This window comes from Genypterus blacodes, unplaced genomic scaffold (assembly GCF_046128005.1).
Source record: "Genypterus blacodes isolate CSIRO-AG114 ecotype Tasmania unplaced genomic scaffold, CSIRO-AGI_Gbla_v1 ptg000005l_1, whole genome shotgun sequence".
Classification (NCBI taxonomy): Eukaryota; Metazoa; Chordata; class Actinopteri; order Ophidiiformes; family Ophidiidae; genus Genypterus; species Genypterus blacodes.
Genome location: NW_027466819.1, coordinates 3,064,048 through 3,086,960, shown reverse-complemented (window position 1 = coordinate 3,086,960; position 22,913 = coordinate 3,064,048). Strand labels below are relative to the sequence as shown.

The 22,913-nt window shown below is 50.4% G+C and overlaps 1 protein-coding gene across 3 annotated transcripts in view; it reads right to left on the bottom strand.

Moving 5' to 3' along the window:
* zeb1a (zinc finger E-box binding homeobox 1a) overlaps positions 1–22,913 on the bottom strand; it is a 42,342-nt gene that overhangs the window by 4,387 nt on the left and 15,042 nt on the right. For all 3 annotated transcript variants that reach the window (XM_076148758.1, XM_076148767.1, XM_076148773.1), the window contains 5 exons: positions 10,256–10,465; positions 5,398–5,565; positions 5,085–5,287; positions 2,105–2,225; positions 47–1,794 (listed from right to left, as the gene is read on the bottom strand). In XM_076148758.1, coding sequence (XP_076004873.1) covers positions 47–1,794; positions 2,105–2,225; positions 5,085–5,287; positions 5,398–5,565; positions 10,256–10,465 — 2,450 coding nt within the window. The remainder of the gene's footprint in view (positions 1–46; positions 1,795–2,104; positions 2,226–5,084; positions 5,288–5,397; positions 5,566–10,255; positions 10,466–22,913) is intronic.

The window sequence follows — 22,913 nt, the reverse complement described above, 5'->3', positions numbered from 1 at the left end:
TACATCCAAACAGTCATGTTAGGTAATGCTGGTCCACTCTACTCACCTTATGGCCATTGAGCACAACAGTCTTTGCACCAGTAGCACTGCCCGCCGTAGTGGTGTAGGTGTAGGTGAGTTGGGGGATGAGGATGGTGCGCTTGGTCGTGGTGTTGATCGCGTTGAGGCAGCCGACCGTGCCCTGGCTCGTGATGGCCACCAGGGTGGGCAGCTGTGCGGCGGTGACGATTTTGACAGGTTTGCCGGTCTGAGGCGTGGTGACGTAGATCGTTCTGCCTGCAAGCTGCTCCTTCCTCAGGCAGGTGAGGTTCAGAGGCTGTTCCTGTTGTTTGGTAGGTGGCGGTGTGTCTGACTCAGTGGCGCTCTGCTTAGGTAGGGAGAGGTCTAACGGTTCTGCCTGGTTGTTCTGTATTTCACGCTCCTCTGGCTCAGTTTTGACAATGACAAGGTCCCCTGTGGTGAGGTTTGGCGAAGGAGCAGATGGGGAAAGGGAAGTGCTAACGAATTCTGGTGAAGGTTTGGCAGACGATGTGATTTTGACCCCCTTTGATGCAACCGCTAGACTGGAATTTCTGAGGCGCATGATGCCATCACGGCGTCTGCCTTTCCCAGAGTTCATCTTGGCAAACCACTTCCTCATCACGTCCACCGGAATACTGACCTCCTGTGAGATGTTTTGCAACTCCTCTTTGCTTGGGTTAGCATTTGAGGCAAAGTAGGTCTTGAGGAGTGTGAGGAGGTCATCCACAGGCGGCTCCTCCAGCGTCACCCCCGCCTCGCTGAGCAGGGCAGCGAACGACGGGTCCAGAGCCGCGGAGTCAACGGCCTCCCCGTTGGCTGCTTTGCGGTGCTGGAGGAGGTGCAGAGCCTCCAAGTTGTCAGGACAGTCGTCACATAGTATACACGTACTGGTGTTGTTGGCTTTTGGCAACTCAGCTGCTTTAGCGTTTGCAGTCATAGCTGTTTGCTTTTCCGGCTGCTTTTCTGCCATGGTTGTGATGGGCACTGAATCTGGCTCCTCTTTGACCACCGTGAGATCGGAGGGGGCCGTTTCCTCCCCTGGGGCTGGATGTTCATCTGTTTTGCTGGGGGTGGGGGCTGCAGGGGTGGTGATGGTGGGAGTGGCAGGGTTGTTTTTGATAATAAATGAAGCAGCCTGAGCTGTGGCAGTGGTGGCGGAGGTAGGACCGATACTGTAATTGATGATGATTTTTGTGGTGCCGTCATGGTCCACGAAAGCCGGCAGGCTGATGATCTGCTGCTGAGGCTGCTGGACCAGAATCCCTTGCTTCCCCTGTGTCACCGCCCCGTTGGCTGTGCCCAGCACCTGCTTGAGCACGTTTCCATCCATGGCTACCTTGAGTACATTTTGCAAGTCGTTCAGATTAATACCAATGGGTGACATTAGGCCTACTGTGGGTAGAACCATAGCCACGCCCTGAGGCAGGGCTGTGCCTGGAACCACAGCAGGCGCCCCTCCGTTTACCACACCGTTGGTACCAGCCGATGGCGCCGCCATCACAGGCTTGCACTCATATTCCACAGGTTCGGATTTGATCTGGGTGATTGGGAGCTGCTCCTGGAGGGGCTTGCTTTCAGTTTTGTCTTTCAGAATCGTATTGGTTGGGGCAATACTGACAGGTTTAGATTGAGTGGTGGGTGGCGTGGGCTTGACGGACGTCCGAGGAAGGCCGTTGACAGGCACCGCACACTTTTTACTGCTGATGTGCGAGCTGTAGGAGCCTGAGTGAGAGAATCGCTTTTTGCAGGTCGAGCATTCGTAAGGTTTCTCACCTGTGAGGGCCAGAGACAAAAATTGCAATATGTCAAGGAAAGGGAGTGAGAATTTCCCATCAACGTGAGTTTTCTTTAATATTCCCTACTTCATTCATTGAGCATTTCTTTCACGTTTAATTGATATTTAGATTCTGTGCTATTCCGGGTCTGCTCAGATTGGGTAATAACTATGATTTAAACATGGTGATTATAGAGCAAACACAAGTGTGAAACGGAAACTGCCCGGGCTTGTGAGCGTGAGCTTACTGTGCCACGTTAGATTGTCTGCATGAAATAAAGAGTGGTGGTTGCGAGGGTAACCGCTTACCGCTGTGAATGCGCAGGTGCTCCTTCAGGTGGTGCTTATATTTGAAGGCCTTGGCACATTCGTTACACTTGAACCTGCGGTTTCCTGCTGTTACCGTTCCTGTAGTCGTGGAAACGTGGCGCTGAAACAGAAAGAGTTTGTCCACGTCAGTTGTGAGGTTTTCCTTTTCAGTGTCACTATGAGCTGTTTGGTGTTCAAGAGCAAAACACATTTAACAAGAAAAGTGGAATTGAATCAAGCCAACGATCCGGAGTAAAAGCTCTGACCTTTAGATCTACATTGCTTCAGTTTGAGGCCACAGGTATAAAGGGGATATTAATTATACACGTGGCGCTTTTTGTTTTTGCTGAGATCAGCAGGCGATGAAGCTGAATGCTGATTTTGAACATAGTTCTACTTTAAGTAAAGGAACAAGCAGGATCCTTATCATTGAACCGAGGCCAACCTGGGTGACACACCACAAACAATAGAGGTTCTCCAACGTTCATTCTCTGGTAAACCAATTGAAAACAAACTTAACTTAACAAAATGAACTTTATCCTGTTGAGTTTAGAGATAAAATTCGAGGTAAACTTACATCTAGTTCAACTTTACAAACACATTTATCCCACTTTTGTCATTTCAAAACGCAGTAAAAGTAAAAGTAGCTGTGTTCTATGACTGAACTGCAGTGCTGCAAATAATGAAATGACAAGAAAGACGAACGTATATTGTTGTTCTTTGTCCATTTCAACCTGCTGAGCTAAAGCACCACACCAGAGAGAGAAGCTTTACCAAACCGCGATTCCTATCTATTAATCATATTAAAATTACTATGAAATTAAAGGTCGTTAGCTTTGGCAGGTAGCGGCACCCAGCGCATCTAAATCCAGATGTTTCGCCCTGTAGATGCACGCTGTAATAGTTTGCATTGGGTTGGTGCTGCTCTGGTTTACAAACTGCTTAGATAAACGTTTGTGGCTCATGTGGGTTTCGTCCGCAGCTGAACCACACACTGAGGATGACCACTTTCTGTATCAATTTCACGTTAAAGGGCGAAATCCGACACGTCCGCTCAGGCATTTTTATTTCAAAATAAAAGCACAAACGCGATTTGGAGTTCCTTCAGGTCTCACGTGAAGAGGCCGTACAGATTATTAACCCTTCATACGCACGCAGCACAGTGATTGTGCGCCTCTATATTCCCTTACTTATGAAAACACAACCATGCATAACAACAAAGCAGTAAAGTTTTGACCTACATGTGAACCTGAGATGACGCAACAAAGGTTACCACACAGCGCGCGTCACCTCAGCCCATTGGCCGCCTAGGCAAAGGTGTTCATGTGGGCTGGGTCCCAATTCTGCTCGCGTGGTCTCTGGTTTCTCGTGACTCTTTTCTTTTCCCCCATTGGACAAATAAGTGATCACCGAGTGAACACGGATTGAGGGCGACGTGTTCTAATGTGTTATTCTATAGATTATCAGTTTGCTTTTACGCTTTCAATCGATTTACTCAGGCGCGTTCACGTGGTGCCCCCCCCCCCCCCCCCCCCGTTCTGCTTCCTCACCTGGATGAGTTCCCTCGTGCTCCGGTCAGGTCGCGAAACGCGTTCGTTCTTTGAAAATGTGCGTCAAAGCTCTTGCAGTTAGTTCTTTATCACACGCGTGGAGAGAAATACGCAGAGGACGGAGACTCCCGGTAGATCGCCGCTCTCCTCCTTCACAACGAGAGTTAGTGCCGTTATCCCGGACAAAGACGAGCACAAGCTCCCACGCCACGCCTCCCCTGTGACCTCACTCTTATCGCCCCGCCTCCCGGTGTGCACAGGTACACACATGGTTACCGGCGGACAAGTCGTGCTGCGTTAATCAGACCTCGGGAGTGTGAGGTCGAACGGGACCATCGGCTGTTCTAGAAACAAGCGTTTTGCGTGCAGTTCGTCCTTCGTAGATGTTACGGAAAGTGAAACGTTACAACGTGAGACGCCATGAGGAAATGACGTCGACTCTTAGTCCAGGGATGGGAAACTCTGCCCGACTTTACCGGTGGGAATTTCTGAGTTGAGGGGCGTTTTCATTGAATATGCGAATTCCGAGGGTAACATGAACGCAGCATCAGGCCACACCGAATGTTGGCCTCCTATTTGTTTATTTATGTGTTATTACGTGTTATCATAATCATCGTGTACATACACTCACATGGGTGCAAATGTACAAAATGAGTCCCCACATTCACGCGTTTAACGTCCAAAATGAGAAATCTGTCTGACATTTTGAATGCAAACAAGCAGTGTATGGAGTAACAGTAAATAAGAAAAATGACGACAAGTGCCTTAAAGAGTACAAAAGATGAAAAACAAATTAAATACAACAATAAAAGAAGATGAAAACTTTCCAATGGAGGCTGGAGTAAAAGTGTTCAGTCGAATGCTAATTTAAAGAGGCCATTTAGGGCAGAAGAGCTTCATCTATTGTGCCTGGTGCTGGGAAGTCTGCACCTTTATCCTGATGGGATCATCAGGATTATCAACGATGGCGACCGTGGCCTTGCTTTGTTACCTCGATTGAGCCGTCGGTGTTAAATGCTGCGTTTGCATTCCTTCAGTTCATAAAGGAAGACGAGCCGATGAGCAAGGCAGTTCCCTTTGGCGCTGTGACGAGAATCTGAGATGAGCAAAAACTCAAAACGCCCCCCAACGCATTCTGCTGGGGACGTTAACAAAATCAAAACGCCCTAGACGCCCTAGACTAGACTTATATTGACGTTTTGATGGAAACGCTTCAAGCTAGCCTTGGCTGAGGCCCGTTTTGCCAGTGCGTTTACATGCATTGAATCGCCATGTGTGTGGCTTAAGAGTAGCGAGGGCATGTAAACGTGCAGAACACTGTGTCCTCTTGGTACTCATGGAGGTTATTATCTCCTCCCTTTAGCTTCTGTGCCTGTATGGGTCCTTGTGTGTGTGTGTGTGTGTGTGTGTAATCGGTGTGTCCTGTGTACCTGCTCTCGGTTGCCCCTGTGGTGGCTCATGTGCCTCTCCAGCTGCGAGCGGTAGGTGAAGGTGTAGCTGCAGTGCGAGCAGCTGAAGTTCTCCTCAGTGGTCTCGTGGCGGTACTTGATGTGCTCCTTCAGCGAGGCGTTGCGCTTGTAGCCCCGGGAGCAGTAGGTGCAAATGTGCAGCTGGGAGAGGGAGTCCGGCGTGCCTGTGTGAGAGAGGACAGAGGCGCGTTTAGGGTCACAATCTCCCTGGAACGACCCTGATCGGCCTTTAGTGTGTGAGCGTGTGTGTGTGTGTGTGTGTGTAATGTGGTACCGTTTTCGTCGGCGCCCCCCGACTCTGGCGTGTTCTGCTCGTCATCTGGGGCCTCGGGATAGATGACGGGCGTGTCTCCCTGTTGGAGTATCTCCTCCACCATCGCGTTCTTCTCCGCCGCCCCCTCCCTGTCCTCCTCCTCCTCTTCTGACACACACTCCTCCTTCACTGAAATGCACAAAAAAACATTTTAGGTTAAGTTTAGCTGTAGTAGAAAATCACTCTCAAACTGTGATTGACTTTCATTGCTTTGCTTTGATACACGACAGTTTGATTGCAGTAAATAAAGAGTAAGAGCAGATGATTGAGGAGGAGGCTGTGTCAGGTGCAGCAACGCAGCCCTGCCACTAGAGTGCACTGCAGGGCTTTGCAGTTTAGGTCCCTGCGTTTCATCCAGGGCCTTGATCCAGACCAGCAGGGTAACAGTTCCTTCCTCTGGATGACGGGACAGAGTGGAGACAAAGCCAAACGCCGCCTCCGTCTCTTTTCCACACTCGAGCCGTTTCTTTCTGCCGCAGCTCTACAAAGAAAACATCTAAACTGCTGTTGGGCCCGAATCGTCTTTGGCGTCTCTCTGAAAAAGGAACAAGTACTGCTGACACGCCGGCGTGACTTCAGTGTCTTCACCTGCGTCGGCATTCCGTTCCTCTCCCATCCGTGAAAGACAATAGTTCCCACATACATTATTCATTGCGGCGAAATCTAGATTGATTCCATTTGAGTTTACACGTTGCAGCGCCGCGCCTGACAAAGCAGCCCGGCACGTGCAAAGTGCATCCTGCCTCCTTTAGATGGGAGTGTTCTGATCCGTACGGACTGAGCTTTGGAGAAATGGTTGTTTCTCGCGCGAGCAATTAACTCTCGAAAATGGTCTCTAAAGTCAATCTCAGGTCGCTTCATGGTCGTCTGTCGAGGGTGCGGCCGGTTATCTGATCCCTGTTTACAAGACGGCTAACAGAGCTGCGAAGAGGAATACAGTAGCAGCCCAGTGAGTGACGACCACGGCCACGCACAAGCATCAAAGCCTGAGCGGGATATTTGAACGGGACGCTCTCCTGCACGTTTACGTCCAAATCAGTGGCTCAGTCAGACTCTGGCCGTCACTCGCAGGCTGGAGAGAATCTTCACGTACGTCTCGTTCATGCGGCTCTTGCAGGTAATCTGAGACATTTGAGGCAGCAGCTGAGCGGCACGGACCAAACCCGCTGATGGTGTTTGGGTTCCCCGGGAGCAGCTGGCTGCACGTGTTCGCCTGTGGCTGTAATGAGCCGATTGAGGGGAGTAATTACAGCGGCGGGATGGCGTCTAATGTGAGACTTCAGAGGAATGTGACCCGGGGACACGGCGCTGGTACAACGGCGGCACCGGCCTTCCTCCCATCCCACACTTTTGCTCATTAGCGCGACGCACCGCTGGAATTGACTTCAGGGTGTACACACACTGTACACACACACACGTGCGTACGGGGTGAACCCGTACACAAGAACACACAATGTTTCAATCGTTTCTTAATGTGATGTAAACAAAAGTGACACGGAGACGGAATATGCTTTTGGATTAACGGCGTTGATTTGCCTCAATCATGAAGTGGGATTAGATCAGTCGGACCTTTGTTTTCATTTGACCGTGTGATGTCATGACTATAGTTTCATCATCAGCTTAGATCATCTCCAAGACAACAGAACCGTCTGGAGCTCAGATCAGATATCAGACAGCAAAACCATCCGTCCATCCAAACGCCACTTATCCTGTTTGGGGGTGACGGGGGGTCGGCGCCCATCCCAGCCTCCGTTAAGTAAGAGGCGGGACACACTCTGGACGGGCCGTGCGTTCATTACAAGGCTCACACACACGCCAAACCTTGGAGCTCCTCAGAGTCCCTGGGAGCCTTCGAGTGGCAGGAGCCCAAAGGACAAAAATGTGACTCAGAGATCAAACGTGATTAAAGGAGGCGGGATCAAAGGCCACGCCTCTTCCTGTTGACCCGCGTCGGGGACAGGTGCAGCTTTGGTGTGCGTGTGTGTGTGTGTGTGTGGATAAGCCCACAAGATCTGCAATCTCACAGCCAGTCTTGAAACAGAGGGGAGGAGTCTTTGGTGAATAGTGTGTGTGTGTGTGTGTGTGTGTGTGTGTGTGTGTGTGTGTGTGTGAGCCCTGCTAAGCCTCATGTTAAACACACAGATCTCTGCTTCCCATGATCTCATCCAAATCTCCCCGTACCTCATTCCACCTCTACCTCCTCTCTCCCTCTCTCCTTCTCTCCATCATTCCTCTTCCTCTCCTCCTCCCCCCCCTCCCCTCTCACTCTTACACTCACCTCACTCCTCTCTCTCTCTTAAATGCTTCCTCAGCTGCTTTCCTTCTTTCTCAAGCTCCTTATTTGACCATGTCACCCCCTCTCTCGCTCTCTCTCCTTCTCCTTCTCTCTCCTCTTCTCTCTCTCCCCCTCTCTCTCCTTAGTAATCTCTCCCCTCCATCTTAACCTGTTACCTCCACCCACCTCTTCCTCTGTTTCTCTAAAGCTACATTTACTCTGTTGTTCTGCTTCTCTCCCTCCCCCCTCCTTTCTTCCCCCCCCCTTCTTGATACACCTCTCTGCATACTTTCCCACCAAACTCTACAATTACACTAAATGCCCCACATAAGCCGCGCAGTAATGACGAACAGGACCCTGCAACACACTCACATGTGGCATATCGGAATGGAATGAAAACAGGAAATCATGTGGCGCGCACGCACGCACACACACACACGCACACGCACAGCCAATACCGTGGACACACTTGCATAAACACACAAGGCGCTCGGCATGCACACCAGAATATTCATGAGAAGAAGCTTCCACAAAGAGCTGGACAAACTCACACACACACACACACACACACACACACGCCACTGCACTCCTACACCCCGCCAGAGCCTTGCACTCTGTGTCGGTGGTGAATGTATAAGTGGCAGAGGTTGGGAGCTGCAGTGCGGCCCAGACTGCAGGGGGAGTCGCTGGGCCGGAGGAGCGAGGCCGCCGCCAGCTGCTCCTCCCGCTTCCTCCTCTGGCCTTCAGACGGGGAGGAGAGCAGGGAGTGAGAGGCAGACGCTCCAAAAATATCCCACGTAGCCTTTTGAAGGGTTCCTGCTGTGGCCCTCCTACAACAGTGACTTTCCCCCCCGACCAGGAGCTGAACAGGTCCGACACCGGCTCACTTCCTGCTTTGTTTATGTTTCTCTAAAGCAGGAGGCTGAAAAAGTCAAAATAATGCATATCGAATGTATTTATAGACTCTTAACTATATTCCTCTTTAAAAACTGATCAGATTCCACAAATGTGACTAAAGAAGCGGTGCACCTTGACCCTGTGAGGTTCGGGTGCCACATCCTGACGCAGGACATTATTAACTGTTGCATGAATCTGAGCCTGATTGGCAAAGCTGAGTCTGGCGTGGGGGATCTGTCACGAAACCATCGCACGCAACCCGACACGATGTCATCACCTGAGGCAGAAATAAGGGTCCAGCTAAAGAGGAGGTCAAGGTTCACGCACTAATACTCAAAGCCCCTAAGCCCCACTGGCAAGTCGACGTTAAACACCGGAGGACGACTCGCGTGCCACCGCAGCACCTCAGAGAGCCAGAGACCAAGAAGACTGGAGCAGGATCACAGAGAGGAACAAAGGGAACCTCATTGATGGAAGAAATGGAACAGAAAGGAGAGAGGGAGCGAGGGAGGGAAGAGAGCAGGTCCATGTAAGGCTACAAGGCAACAACTAAAGCAGGCCTCCAGTGCAACGGTGCAATACCGGCCCAGCTGCAGGCCGGTCGTCCCGCTCTGCTCTGCCTCTGCTCTGCCTCTGCTCTGAATTTTGTCCTGTGTGATGGCTGTGTGTGTGTGTGTGTGGATGTGTGTGTGTGTGTGTGTGTGTATGTGTGTGTGTGTGTGTGTGTATGTGTGTGTGTGTGTGTCTGATGGCTGTGTGTGTGTGTGTATGTGTGTGTGTGTGTGTGTGTGTCAAGAGCTGTTTTTTTCCCATGCTCCTTGGAGGTGAAAGTGAAGAAACACTTTCTAAACTGCAGCTAGTTCTGATACTACAAATTGGCAGAAACTAAAGGAGGGACAGAAGGAGCTTAATGTTTTAGGGACATTAAGTCCAGCCATGTTGTAATAAAGAGGATATGATGCATACGGTGTCATTAACCCCCTTTTTCAATTCATCTGAAAGTAAAAACTCTCTCTCTCTCTCTCTCTCCCTCTGCTTTACCTGACTGATGTCTCCGTAGTCACGCCCGTACGTAACCACGCTAACGAGGCCATTAAACTCATTAAAGCGCTGGCTGGCCGGTGAATGAGCGCTACAATGCGGCGCGGTACCGTTCAGCTGACACACAAAGGGCTTTACTCAGATTACTATGCAAATCTATGCAGCAAACCGACGCAAAATCAAATCCTCTCACCCACCGGTGAGGAAGATAGGGACGGGCAGAGTGATGACGTCATGCTCCAGGAGGGCAGAACATAAACAAAGAAGGCCTGATAACGGCTTCACATGTTCTACAGAGGCCTGAGAGAGAGAGTGTGTGTGTGTGTGTGTGTGTGTGTGTGTGTCCTATAGTTCATGCAGCAGTGAACAGAATCACACGGCAGATGATTTGTAATTCAGCATCTGTCCCGATTCGGTTCCACGTGATAAAAGTTGCGTGTATAATCTCGCCACCTGCTCCGACGTATCTACCAGCACGTGACCGCATGAAGACGCGGCGCTCGTGTTCCTTTAATGTCTGTGGAACATAAGAGGCCACATGGGCGCCCTGTGCAAAACAAGTCTGAAAATGGGACCAAGCGTTTCTTTGGTGTGCCGGGCTCTCACCTCCGTTCCACGAGCCGTTATGTGGTAATACTGCAGTGGCGGTGGCGGTGGTGGCGGCAGCGGCGGCGGCGGCTTTGCTGTCCTGCGGCGTGGCCCCGGCCTCCGCGTTGGCCGCCTCGGGGTCCTGAAGGCTGTCCTCCTCCACGATGTGTAGCTTGTCCTCGTCATCCGAGTCCGAGCTGGCCTCCAAGCCATTGTTGAAGTTTGTCACTGCAGAGAGAGAGAGAGAGAGAGAGAGAGAGAGAAAGAAAGAGGTTTTAAATAACGGGACACATGTGAAGGTCGAGCAAACTGCGGCGCTGAAACATCACCAACAAAAAATAGGAGGAAGAAGAAGAAGAAACGGTCCGTCTCAGTCATGCAAGCCGCAGTGTCTGCATGACTGTAACTACACTTGCAACGCGACACACACACACACACGCCTGTGTGTGTGTGTGCAGCCGCCGTGCGGATCATCTTCACATCGATCCATCAGTGACCTGAGGTTCTGGTTGCCGCGGCAGCCACGGGAGTTCTAATCGCCTGTTTATCAACTCCAGAAAGCAAATCTATTTTACGCTCGGCCAGTTTGTCTGTGGGGCGCGTCTGCTTAATGAGAGGCCGGGGTGAGAAATGGACCTGAGCCCACTGGTTTGGTCCGACCCGGAGGTGTGTGTGTTTGTGTGTGTGTGTGTGTGTGTGTGTGTGTGTGTGTGTGTGTGAGTGTGTGCGCGCAGCCAGTTTGGAACTACTTGCTTCTCTAAAACTAAAATCAAGCTATGAAGGAAACAATACGCAGAGTTTAGAAGCTTTTTGAGACGTCAGATCAGTGTGTGTGTGTGTGTGTGTGTGTGTGTGTGTGTGTGTGTGTGTGTGTGTGTGCTCTGCAGGGAAGCTGTGCACCCTGGCGGCGGTGCTGAATATGGCTAATGAGGAGATAAGCTGTGGTTGTTTGTTCTTATATGACATGTTCGCACACACACTCTCACACACACACACACACACACACACAGGCCCCAAATCTCAATACAACCTCCATTAGTGTGTGAAATGGGAAGTTATTTCAGGTAGCGCAGGAACACGCAGTAGGACAAATGACACACACCTAACCTATTTAGAGGGTTGACACACCCTCTACGCACACGCACACAAACGCACACACACACACACACACACTTGAACTCCAATCTCTCCAGCGATGATGGCGCGGCTGGTGGAGACGATTCTATCACTGCCCGGGACAGACCAGTAGATTTGGGAAATGGAAGGTGTGTGTGAGTGCATTTGTGTCGGCGATCAGTGTGTGTCTGATGAGTCATGGGGCGGGGCGGGCGGGCGGGCGAGAGAGAGAGAGAGAGAGAGAGAGAGAGAGAGAGAGAGAGAGAGAGAGAGAGAGATAGAGAGAGAGGGAGAGAGAGAGAGAGGGACAGAGAGGGAGAGAGAGAGAGAGAGAGAGAGAGAGAGGGAGAGAGAGAGAGAGAGAGAGAGAGAGAGAGAGAGAGAGGGAGAGAGAGAGAGAGAGAGAGAGAGGTACACTCTCATATGCAAGTGTACTGTATGTACAAAGTACAGTTTGACGTGTACATGAGTTTGGTTTGGTCACAGGCCGGTGTGTGTGTGTGTGTGTGTGTGGAGGCGAGTTCCTAACAAACCCACAGAGCGACTTTAACACACTCGACTCTCTTCATTCTGTCACAAACACACACTGTTAGCCAGACCGGGCTCGTGGCGATTCCAATAAAAGACGTAATCAGTAAATGCAGCCTCTGGCATCGTGTGTGTGTGTGTGTGTGTGTGTGTGTGTGTGTGTGTGTGTACAGTGTCTGCATTATACACCTGAGGCCTCCTGTTGCAAACGATTTATGCTAAACAACACAGGCGTATGGTGAAGGCGACGGAATTATCAAACTATCAAACTCCAGACCCTCAGTAACTTTAAGATGAAGCCTTTCCTGTTGCACAATGTTGAGAAAAGACTCCAAACTTTACTCTCAGCTCCACTCTGAGTGATTTCTACAGGCTCACAAACCCACCGACCTAAATCACATCGGTGTTTCCGTCTCCTTTTAATTCTGCGCCGTAAATTGGGTCGGTCTAAACGACATCCTGGCCCACGTCCAGCCCGAGCTCCGGGCCGCCGCGCCTACCCGCAGTGACGAAGCAAAAGCCTGGCAGTGAAGCAGCTGCAGGCCGGAGCTCTGTGATCTGGAGCTGCTAAACACTGAACATGTCACAAGCTTCTCTGAGTACCGTCGGACACCAAGTCTGATAAAAGTGCAGGACGACACACGGCACACAAACACACAGACGTCCCTGCCCTGTGTGTGTGTGTGTGTGTGTGTGTGTGTGTGAGTGCTTCCAGAGAGATACCAGGACGGCAGACAGGGGGCAGCACTGAGCAGCACCAGATAATAACTGCTCCCAAACACATACGGTGCAAGCAGGACTATGCACACACACACACACACACACACACACACACAATGCCTCACACACCTCTTTCTCTTGTGTGTGTGTGTGTGTGTGTGTGTGTGTGTGTGTGTGTGACTCCTCCACATCATCATGACAATGTGTCAAGTGAACTGTTAATGCTCCATCTGGAGCCTGTAAAAAGGAGAGGCCAGCCAGGAGGAAGAGGAAGAGGGAGGTCCTCCCTTCTCGCTCCTCCCTCCTGCCACCTTTTAGCTCAGATTAAAACGTCAGCCGAGCGTCGACACGTGACCCCCGGACACGTATGGATCACTGATCAGATCTCTGACTGAATCCAGCCCATTTATGAGTTTCAGTTTGAGTGAACTCCTGTTTTAACCCTTAACCTGCCAATCAGGTCATTGTTCAAAGATAGAAAATACTAAACAAAGAGGCAAAGAAGTCAACAACAGAGTCACAAACACCTGATAAGAGCTCATTCTGCTCATATTCTAAGCTGAATGATGGAACTACTCTGACGCTCACTCAGCACCGTCTCTACCAAGATAAAAGGGTCAATAACCTCCAAGCAACTACAACTCCCATGATGCTTTGCCAGTGCACCTACAGCCCCTCTAGGGCTCATGGGAACCGGCGTACTTGTATAAAAAAACAAAAAACAAACCCCATTTCACTGGCGAGCACAATCACAACTACGCACTGAGCTCAGAGCACAAACAGGAAGTGGCTCAGTGTGGCGCCTCGGCCTCACACAGCGATTAATAACAGAGACGGTCTATTCAGAGACGCTTTATGGAGCAGAGAGCTGAGGTGTGACGCTCGCTCGCTCACTCGCCTGTCACACAAATAGCTGCTGCTGATGGCTGTTATTTATATTTCATCGCTCGGTATTTACTGTCGCCAAGCGTCTGACTTCAATATCCTGCGACTATTACTAAGAATGTCACAAAGCCGCACTGTCAAACTGCACCAATAGAGCCACAACTGGGTGTTTGTTTGCTGCCATTACTTAAAGCTCTCACACACATTAAAGGACTTCCATATTGTGCATCATAAAGAAAGCGGTAAAGGTAAACAAAAACGTGAAATATCCCAACAATGCACGTCACATGAGCCACGATAGGACAACAACACAAGCTGTGTGTGAGAGAGAGAGAGAGAGAGAGAGAGAGAGAGAGAGAGAGAGAGAGAGAGAGAGAGGGAGAGGCCGACGTCACCGCACGTGACCCCTGCAGGAGAAATTGTGTTTGTGCAACACACCGCCGCAGAACCCTCGCTGGATTGGTCTGCTATGTGGGTCAAAGGTCAGCTGCTGTGCCGAGCAGAGGGGGGCTGGGGGGTCGGGGGGTCGGGGGTGTGAGCGGATGGCCGGCCTGCAGACATGCAGATCAGGACAGAAGTGGCCTCCATACAAATCCTAATTTACTCCCATTCACTTAAATTCAGACCGAGTTGAATGATTGACATGTCCTGTATGTGCATGTAGCATATATTATGTATATCCTTTCCATTGTCTTAAGGAAAAACATAAATCTTCACGAGGTGTGTGTGTGTGTGTGTGATCTGACATCAGGGGAAAGCAGATCTGAAGTCACTTATGTCTGCAGTTTAGAGAAATTAAACACTTTAAAACTTCAAGACAACAGCTAGCTTGTGTGTGTGTGTGTGTGTGTGTGTTATTGACCCAGTGCAGCTGTGCAGCATGGGCCCTCTGCCAAACCCCTAACAGACAATTACCCCACTGTGTGTGTGTGTGTGTGTGTGTGTGTGTGTGTGTGTGTGTGTGTGTGTGTGTGTGTGTGTTTGTGTGTGTGCGTGTGCTTGTGTGTGTGTGTGAGTGACAGAGTGCACATCACGCTGTCTGTCTGCTACTAGATGTGACCAGACTTGAACATGGTGAGCAGCTGGGACAAGAGAGAGGGAGAGAGAGAGAGAGAGAGAGAGAGAGAGAGAGAGAGAGAGAGAGAGAGAGAGAGAGAGAGAGAGAGACGGCCCCCTTAAAGGGACAGTGACACATTTTCTCATGCATCGTTTTGGTTCTCAACCAGACAGACTTCTTAATTCCATGATGAACAGAATCTTCTATAAAATCTGACGCAAAACTAAGCAAACGAGACCACAACAGCCTGTGAAGCCGCGGATGCCTGTTAATGACGTTTATCTACGTGAACCTTAGAAACAATACAACTTATACCCAAGAGCAGAAATGACAACGGATGATTAATCAATCAATCTGAGGCGCGGTCGACCTGAATACAGAGAGAACAGGAAGTGCCAATGCAGGTGCACAGAGCCAACAGGAGGGGGGGCACCTGCTTATTGGCAGAGGTATGAGCTGAGAGTGTCCGTCCGTCACAGAAGCGACCTGTGACCCCCAGGCATGAAGCCAGGGCTGACGGCCCTCAGTCGGAGCCACGGGTTATCACGGTTAAACTGCTGGGGCCACTTTGAAGCGCCTGCCATGTTAAGAGAAACGGCTGCGTAGAGTCAAAATTCCGTCCCTGCTGCGGGGACTGGAAGTTGTTAAATGTGAAGCACTGAGTCATCCCGTCTAAGTCATATTCCTGAAGCGTCTGGGTGAAAGTCAACAGCATGAGGTAAAGCTGAGGCTGCGTCATCCGCACACAGGCCGGGCCAGGGGAGGGGCGGGGTTGCTGGTTTCTGTGGCACGCTGCGCCAGGTTTCCATGCCCACCTTCAATACAACCGACAACCTCTGGGCCAGCACTCAGAGCTGTAAACATGCAACACACAACTCACACACACACACAAAGGAAAGCCCCTCTGCATGCAGCCAGCAATGTAAGCCAGAGGCCAGGGACTCCCCCCCCACACACACACACACACACAACACCAAAAAAGGAGAGCATCTGCCACGTGTATGTCCATATGTTTGTGTGTGTGTGTGTCAGAGTAGAACGTGTGCAAATGTGTGATTAAAAACTTTACACTGAAACTTTAAAACTGACTGTGTTAGGTCAGTGAAGCCTAAAGTTTCTTAGCAATTGCGTGAGTGTGTGTGTGTGTGTGTGTGTGTGTGTTCTGAGAGTAATCACCACTCTCCAGCTGCTTCCTGTTCAGCCCAGGTGCTCAATCAGACCTCCCTCTCTCTCTCTCTCTCTCCCCTCTCTCTCTCTCTACCCTCTCTGTCTCTCTCTCCCCTCTCTCCTCTCTCTCCCCCCTCTCTCTCTCTCTACCCTCTCTGTCTCTCCCTCTCTCTCTCTCTCCCCTCTCTGTCTCTCTCTCTCTCCCCCCTCTCTCTCTCCCTCCCTCCCCAGGGACACAGCAGGGTTGGCCCCTCAGCATAGATTAGGTGGAACCAAAGAAAGGCTGAAGGGCCGAGGGAGAGAAAGGACCAGGATGTTGCAGTGCCTGTAGGAAGGCCCGGTGCTCGGAGAGACAAAGCTGAAATAAATACGACCAAACTATGTCTTTGTAACACGCAAACAATAAGGGCCCAAAATCACACACATACACACACTCCAGTGACATTTAGGCCAAGACTCATTGTTTTCTGTAAGAGGTCAAACATTTGCCCCTGATGGCCGCAGTCCTGGGTTGAAAACTGTTCACCGTAGCGAACACAAGGGGGCGCCCCTCCTGAGCCACACGCCTGCAACCTGTGTGTTCATTGGTGCCAGTAAGTGCCAATATTGACTATTTAAAACAGTTTATTGTGGTCGCATATAAAGCCGTTAAAACCATTGAGACTGCGAGAGAAAATGTCATTCATCTTCTCCACGTTGACTCTTCTGTTCCAGTGTCTATTCCAAAATAAAGCCGATTATTGGCTGTTTATTTTCACCAAAAGTTCATTCAGAGTGGATTCCTGCTGAACCCACTTCAGGGCGTAATTCATTTTCTTCATGAATGTGAGTTTAGACTGAAAGATTATGATTTACAAGCGAGACCTGCAGTAAAGATGAAAGATCAGTGTGAAAATGAACATCCCTGAAATCAATCGGCAAATATTTCAACACCACAAGTCAAAATTTCAATTCTGGATGAGTGTTTGGTCGTTTGTATTGTTTTTGACTGAAGGGATTGCTCCCCTGGCCCTAGCCTGCCCTGACCCCCTCGCCCCGCCCTGTGTGTGCCCCGTGAGGCCGCGTTTGAGTGAAGCAGCAGCGTTGGCTGATGTTTACCAGGCGTTTGTGGAGATTGTTTCGCTCGAGCCAAACTCTTTGCGTCGCCGAAGCTTCCTGCTGACAGTGACGGCCGCTTCTTCCTCAGCATGGTGCCAACGGATTTCCCTTTCGTTCATGATGTCACCGTGGGAGATTTCTACAGTGGTTATATTCATGCGACTGTGACATCATCCATGATGTCATTATGGGGGCGGGGGGGGGGGGCGGTGCCGGGGGGGGTGGGGGGGGTACTGGCAGTAAAAAAAGTAAAACTGCTAATCTTAAGTGAATGAAGTGAAAAGCATCTTATCAAAATGCCGGACCCCTTGACGTTTCCCCCTCCTAGCCCCGCCCCTTAAAGGTGCCCCTTGTGAGGCGCGTTTGAGTGAAGGAGCAAATCCTTACCAGACTTTTCTGGCAATTCATTCGCTTGTGCTCTGCGTCGCGGCTTCTTAGCCACACGAGGCCGAGGTCGTTTCCAAAGTTCCCAGATGTTCTTCACTGACTTACAGGTCATCAGTGGTATTACAATGATGGCTGATGTCATCGGCCTAAAGCTCCTATTTACTGAGCACGGCATTACTGACAGGGCCATGACTCACGAGACGCAACCGTACCTGGCAAACTACTGACATCACTGCCACAATCTGTGCGTGTGTGTGTGCGTGTGTGTGTTTCACTGCATTAGAGGGGTGTTGAGCACTTAAACAGCCATAACACCTTGTTTTAATTTTAGTTTTGTTCTTGTCACTGGAAGTCCACTGACAACAGATTGTGGGTAATTAGATGATATTATTCCTCACAAAACTAACTGATTAATATAAAGCTGAAGGCTAATTGGGAAATTCCCAAATGTTTGCATGAGTGTCACTGAAACAAAGAGTGGGCATGCATTACTGCTCAATCAATCCAGACCAGCGGACAGCAGTGACTCATGTAGGTATGATCAGCTCATTCTGAAACTGAAACTATGCACCACGGTAATAAGACATGTGAGTGGTATGTTTGTATTTGTGTGTGTGTGTGTGTGTGTGTGTGTAGTAGTAGTGATTCATGCTCCATAGGGGGTGGGAGGACACGCAAGAGCATTACGTAACAGTGTCATCATTGATCCTGGTTCTGTTGTGCAGAGCTTGAACAATCCCGACGCTCTAATCGGCGTTTAAGAGTTTGTTCGGGAGTTCGCACGCAACGTAACGAGCGAGGGCGCACCAGGGAAACGACGCACGTTTAGGCCGGAATGTGGCCAGACTCCAGACCCAATCGGAACATGGATGGAAGCTGTAAAAGCACTAAATTAGGCTAAATGTGGATCAACATTAGTACCACCTACTAACTAATCCTGTGCCGTACGTAATCCCGTTGTGTGGTTTGATGCGGACAAGCGAGGGGAAATTCTACAGGCACAATCTGAAAGTAATGTAAACAAAAGGGTCCTCTGATGGCTGAGAGCAAACAGGATCAGACGGCGTTATCACCTCGGGGCTGACTGACGGCTCTTTAAGTAAACGGACTGACGCCGGAGCACAACTCCAACTCCTCAGTCATGCAGCAAACGGGGAGCTCAGTTTAAAAATGCTGAATGGACCTTAAACGGCCCCCGAGCCTTTCCTTTGGGCCGGTGCGTCTTGATGTTGTTGTGAGACTGTTTAAGCTTTCCACGCGACGTCCCCGAGTCACTGCCGCCTCATGAGAGCCTGCACACTGACCTCTGACCCCGCGGAGGAGGGGCGAGGGACAAAAAGAAAACAGGGAGCTTGTGAATGGAGTTTCACAATGAATAGCAGAGGTCTCTCTCTCTCTCCTATTTACTCTCTTATCTATGTTTCTAAAATGTGATTGGCCAGCTCCATGCATCACTGACATCCATCTACCATGAGGGAACAGCCTGATACTGCCTCCATGACATAGCACACACACACACACACAGTTATAAACACAGTTTTGACCTAAATGTTTCTATCACATCTTGTCAGTGACACACACACACACACACCTCACTTGGGGCTGTGTATCCTCTCTCCCTCTCTCTGAGGAATGTGACGATAAGTGGACGTCCGCACAGGAAATGATATATAGGGAAGAGAGGGGTACTTCCTGGTCACTTCCTGTTTACCTTAGCGCCCTCCTCCTGTCTTCCCGTCTCCACCTCGTCCCCCGGTCTCAACTCTGGTCTGGCTTTAAAGCGGCCTTCACATCAGCGCTTCTGCATACTTTCACGCCCGTTTGGCCGATATAGAATAACACCGAATGCAAACGTGGACAGAGAAAGAACCTGGGCAGAGGAGGAACCTCCCTGCTGCTGTCAGTCCCTTTCCTCTAAACGCAGGAGAGGAGAAGCAGAAGTCTTCACTTAAGAACAATGAATGCCTAACGGCCCATAGCCGCGCGTGTGTGTGTGTGTGTGGGTGCGTGTGACAAGAGAGATGAGTGTGTAAGAGGTGATGAGGCAGGTAGACAGTCATCTAACCTGCACTTTCACATTCACTTACAAACTCTCTCACACTCATAAAACGCACACACACGCACCCACCCACACACACACACACACACAGAACATGAAACGCCCTCGCGCACTTAACCACTCTGGCAGGGCGTTGTTCCATTTAACACACAGCCTGCAGAGGGGCACCGAGCTGCAACTTCATTCACATCCATCTATAGCAGGACCACACACACAAACACACACACACACACACACACACACACACGTTCTAATCTCCTCCACCAAAGGTCATCCATACCAGCTCTGCGCCTGGATTACAGGGCTTTATGCAGTAATCTATCACGGATGATGTGATGTGTACAGATGATAAACCTTTGACAGTCAAATCATGTTTACAACATCAATACAGTACAATACAGCCACACATTACGTCACCCGTGCTCCGGCCAGAAGAAGAAGGACGCGCGGTGACACAACAAAGAGGGCGGTGCCAGTCGGGACGCGCCGATAATTCGCAATCTGCAAGAATGTTTCCTCACCGCATTGTGTCAGACGCTTTCTCCCATACACACATGTGAGCAGCAGGGTAACACTGTTTAATGACACGGTGTAGCTGATTGGCTTTCTGCTACTGTAACTTCAGTCGACCGTGAGTGAGCGGCCATGAGGCTAATCACAGCCATGCAGCCTGTCTGACCTGCTTCCCTCTGAAACAGCCCGGGGATCCCAGGGCCCGACTGGGGTTTGGGTGAAGTATCTCCTTAATGGCCTTCTGAGTCTGAAGACGCTTGGAATGGCGGGCAGGATCTGAAGTCAGGCGTGAAGCGGCTCTCTGAGATATACATGTGTGTGTGTGTGTGTGTGTGTCTGTGTGTACACATGTGACTGTGTGTGTGTGTGTGTGTGTGTGTGTGTGTGTGTGTGTGTGTGTGTGTGCTCATGTGCCTACGCCAAGAATATGGGATTAGGAGGAGCTGAGCTGACCCGGTTTCCTACCACTCTGTGCTGCAGGCCCGGGAGGCCAGAGACTAGGGAGGTTACATAAGCTCTTTTCCTCCAGGAGGCGCTAACATGTATAACACTAACAGCCACACACACACAGACACAGACAGACAGAATGCTTGCATAATGCACGTGAGCTAAGGCATAAGCAGAGGACCCTGATGAGCTGGACCCTGTGGCTGCAGCCGGTCACGGGCCTGCCGGGCATCCAGCTCTGCTCCATAGCTGAGCGCTCACTCCAGGCTATGAAACAGCAGACGGGAGGAGGAGGAAGATGACTGCAAGAGAGCGAAAATCAATCAGAGAGCTCGAGTTTCTACGCCAGGGGCCACACAAGAGCCCCACCGACCAGGAGGAACTGATTCAATTTACCTAAGAAGCCCAGCTGTTGCTCAGAGAGAGAGAGAGTGTGTGTGTGTATGTGTGTGTGTATATTTAAGTGCCAAGTAAAATTGCTACACTAGCAGTTTCCTTTCTTCTCCCCTTCTTTTTAATTCCATTTTTATGTAAGGCTCCACTTTGGCAGACAAAGTCGAGGCTACCACACAGGATGTCTTTGGGTTACTAAATGTCTCGGCCTGCGTGTGTGTGTGCACCCACGCATGCTGTGCTCTGGCACATGACAAGTCATATATTATCTGTGCATCACGTGCATGAGGCTCCCTGATTTAATTACGTGCACAAATAGAGTGCAGTGCCTGTGTGGACAGGATGGCCGACCCTCTCAGTCACACTCAGCCTCCTGCTTCTCTCTGGAGTGTTACTGCCTGCAGCCTGAGAGGAAGGACAGATCTGTCCCTCTTTGGACCGCTGAAGTCCAACCTGGCTCAGCTGAGTCTGGTAGAAGTTAGTTGTCCGTGTCTCCAGATCAGATCGCTCGCCTGCACTTGACTGTCCCAAAGTCAAACCTGTCTCCAGACTGGACGTCCCAGTCCGGCTTTACTGAAGATTCTGTTTCAGGCAAATTCTGCTCAAAAAGCAGATGAGATGTGACACCCGGGGCAGAGGAAGGTCAGGGAAAGCCGAGTCCTTCGGGCCTTGGAGCGTGACCGCGCTGCACCGTGTAGCTGTCCAGTGTTTGCTTTATGCCGCTCGAAACAATTCAGATGTTGCCAAGTAGATCCCTGTCCAAACAGAACCGGATTTACTGCAGGAGTTCTGGGAATGTGGGACTTACACGGGTGAATCAGCGTTTTCAACCGGTGAGCATCGACTATCAGAAGTGTTTTCCTGTAAATGCTCAGTTGGGAGTGTGAGAGACAGAGTTTGCCTCCCTCACATTACACAGTATCCTCCCCAAGGTTGATCCAGTTGAGAGTATATCAGCGCTGATTGCAGCTATTCACCACCACGCTGATGGTTACTAACCGCCTGTTCCACCCCCAAACCCCCCCACCGACCCAGTGTCCTCCCCCACTGAGCAGCAGTGTAAGACCAGAGGCCAGAAAGAGAGAGAGTGCAGCCCGGTGAAGAGCCACGCTGTGCTAATCAGCGCTAAAGAGGTCGGAAAGGTCGCTGGGCGGCCGCTGGCGCCCATTGACTGGGAACGAGCAGCGACAAAGCACGGAGAGGCCGCTGCGTGAGGGGAGGAGGAGCTGGAGGAGGAGGAGAGCCGGAGGGAGGGGGGAGAGGGGGGAGGAACTCCAAGCACATGGCAGTTAGACACATGACACACTGGAGGGGAGAATAAAGCGGGTCAGCCAGCGATTGTTTAACAAACTATTCGGAAAGTTAGACATCAAAACACCAAATATTCTACAGATCCTCCTCTCCTCCTTCTTACCGAATTTACATCCCATAAAGTCAAACACCGGTGCTTAATGATTGAGTGAGGAGCTTTAGTTCTAAGTGACTTCACGGACTACAGGAGCAGGGAGGTGAGATCCTGAAGAAAACGCACGCTGCCTTAAACAACCGACAACCGACAATTGGAACAATTGCCAAAACCTGGCACCTGGAAATAGCACCTGAGCGGCGCAGAGTGTGTATCAGTGACTCAGCAGCACTGGTGTTGCTATACCAACTGCAGCATGTAGGTGACGGAGCTGCTGCACCCACCACACTAACCACACTTCATCCAACAGCCACCCACTGAGCCAGAGAGCCCTCCTGCTTCCAAACCAAGAGAGAGCCGAGTGAACGTAACTCACTGGCTGTCATGGCCAAAGAACTAAACTGGTTTAGACTGCACACAACAAAAGGCTGGTAAGCCAACCAAAGAATGACCTGTATCCTGTTAAAATGTAGGTCAGGCAGCATAAAGGTAAACATGTGGTCAGAACCTTCAGCCCCTGTAGGAACCTGCTCCTTGTACGTTTGTCTTCATTATGGAGGTTCCTCACTGGATAGTTCACATAGAAAGATATTTGAATTAAACTAACCCATGACGCCTGGGAAGCGAGGCCGTGTCTGACGATAAAGACAAAGATGATGAATACAGGCATAACTGCTACTTCTGGACGAGTCGATCTGACATATCGGGACCAGAACTGTTCTCCAAACCCTCACGTCGGTCCGTAAGCTGCAGCAGTACACCAGCCATAAAGAGGAAAGTGCTTCTCTTCACTGCGTTCTATTCCTGGTGATTGCTGCGCACCGATCTCTCCTGCTCTTTTAACTTCAAACCAAATCAATCGGCGTATGAAAGAGAGAGCTCTAAACTCCTACGTCTACAA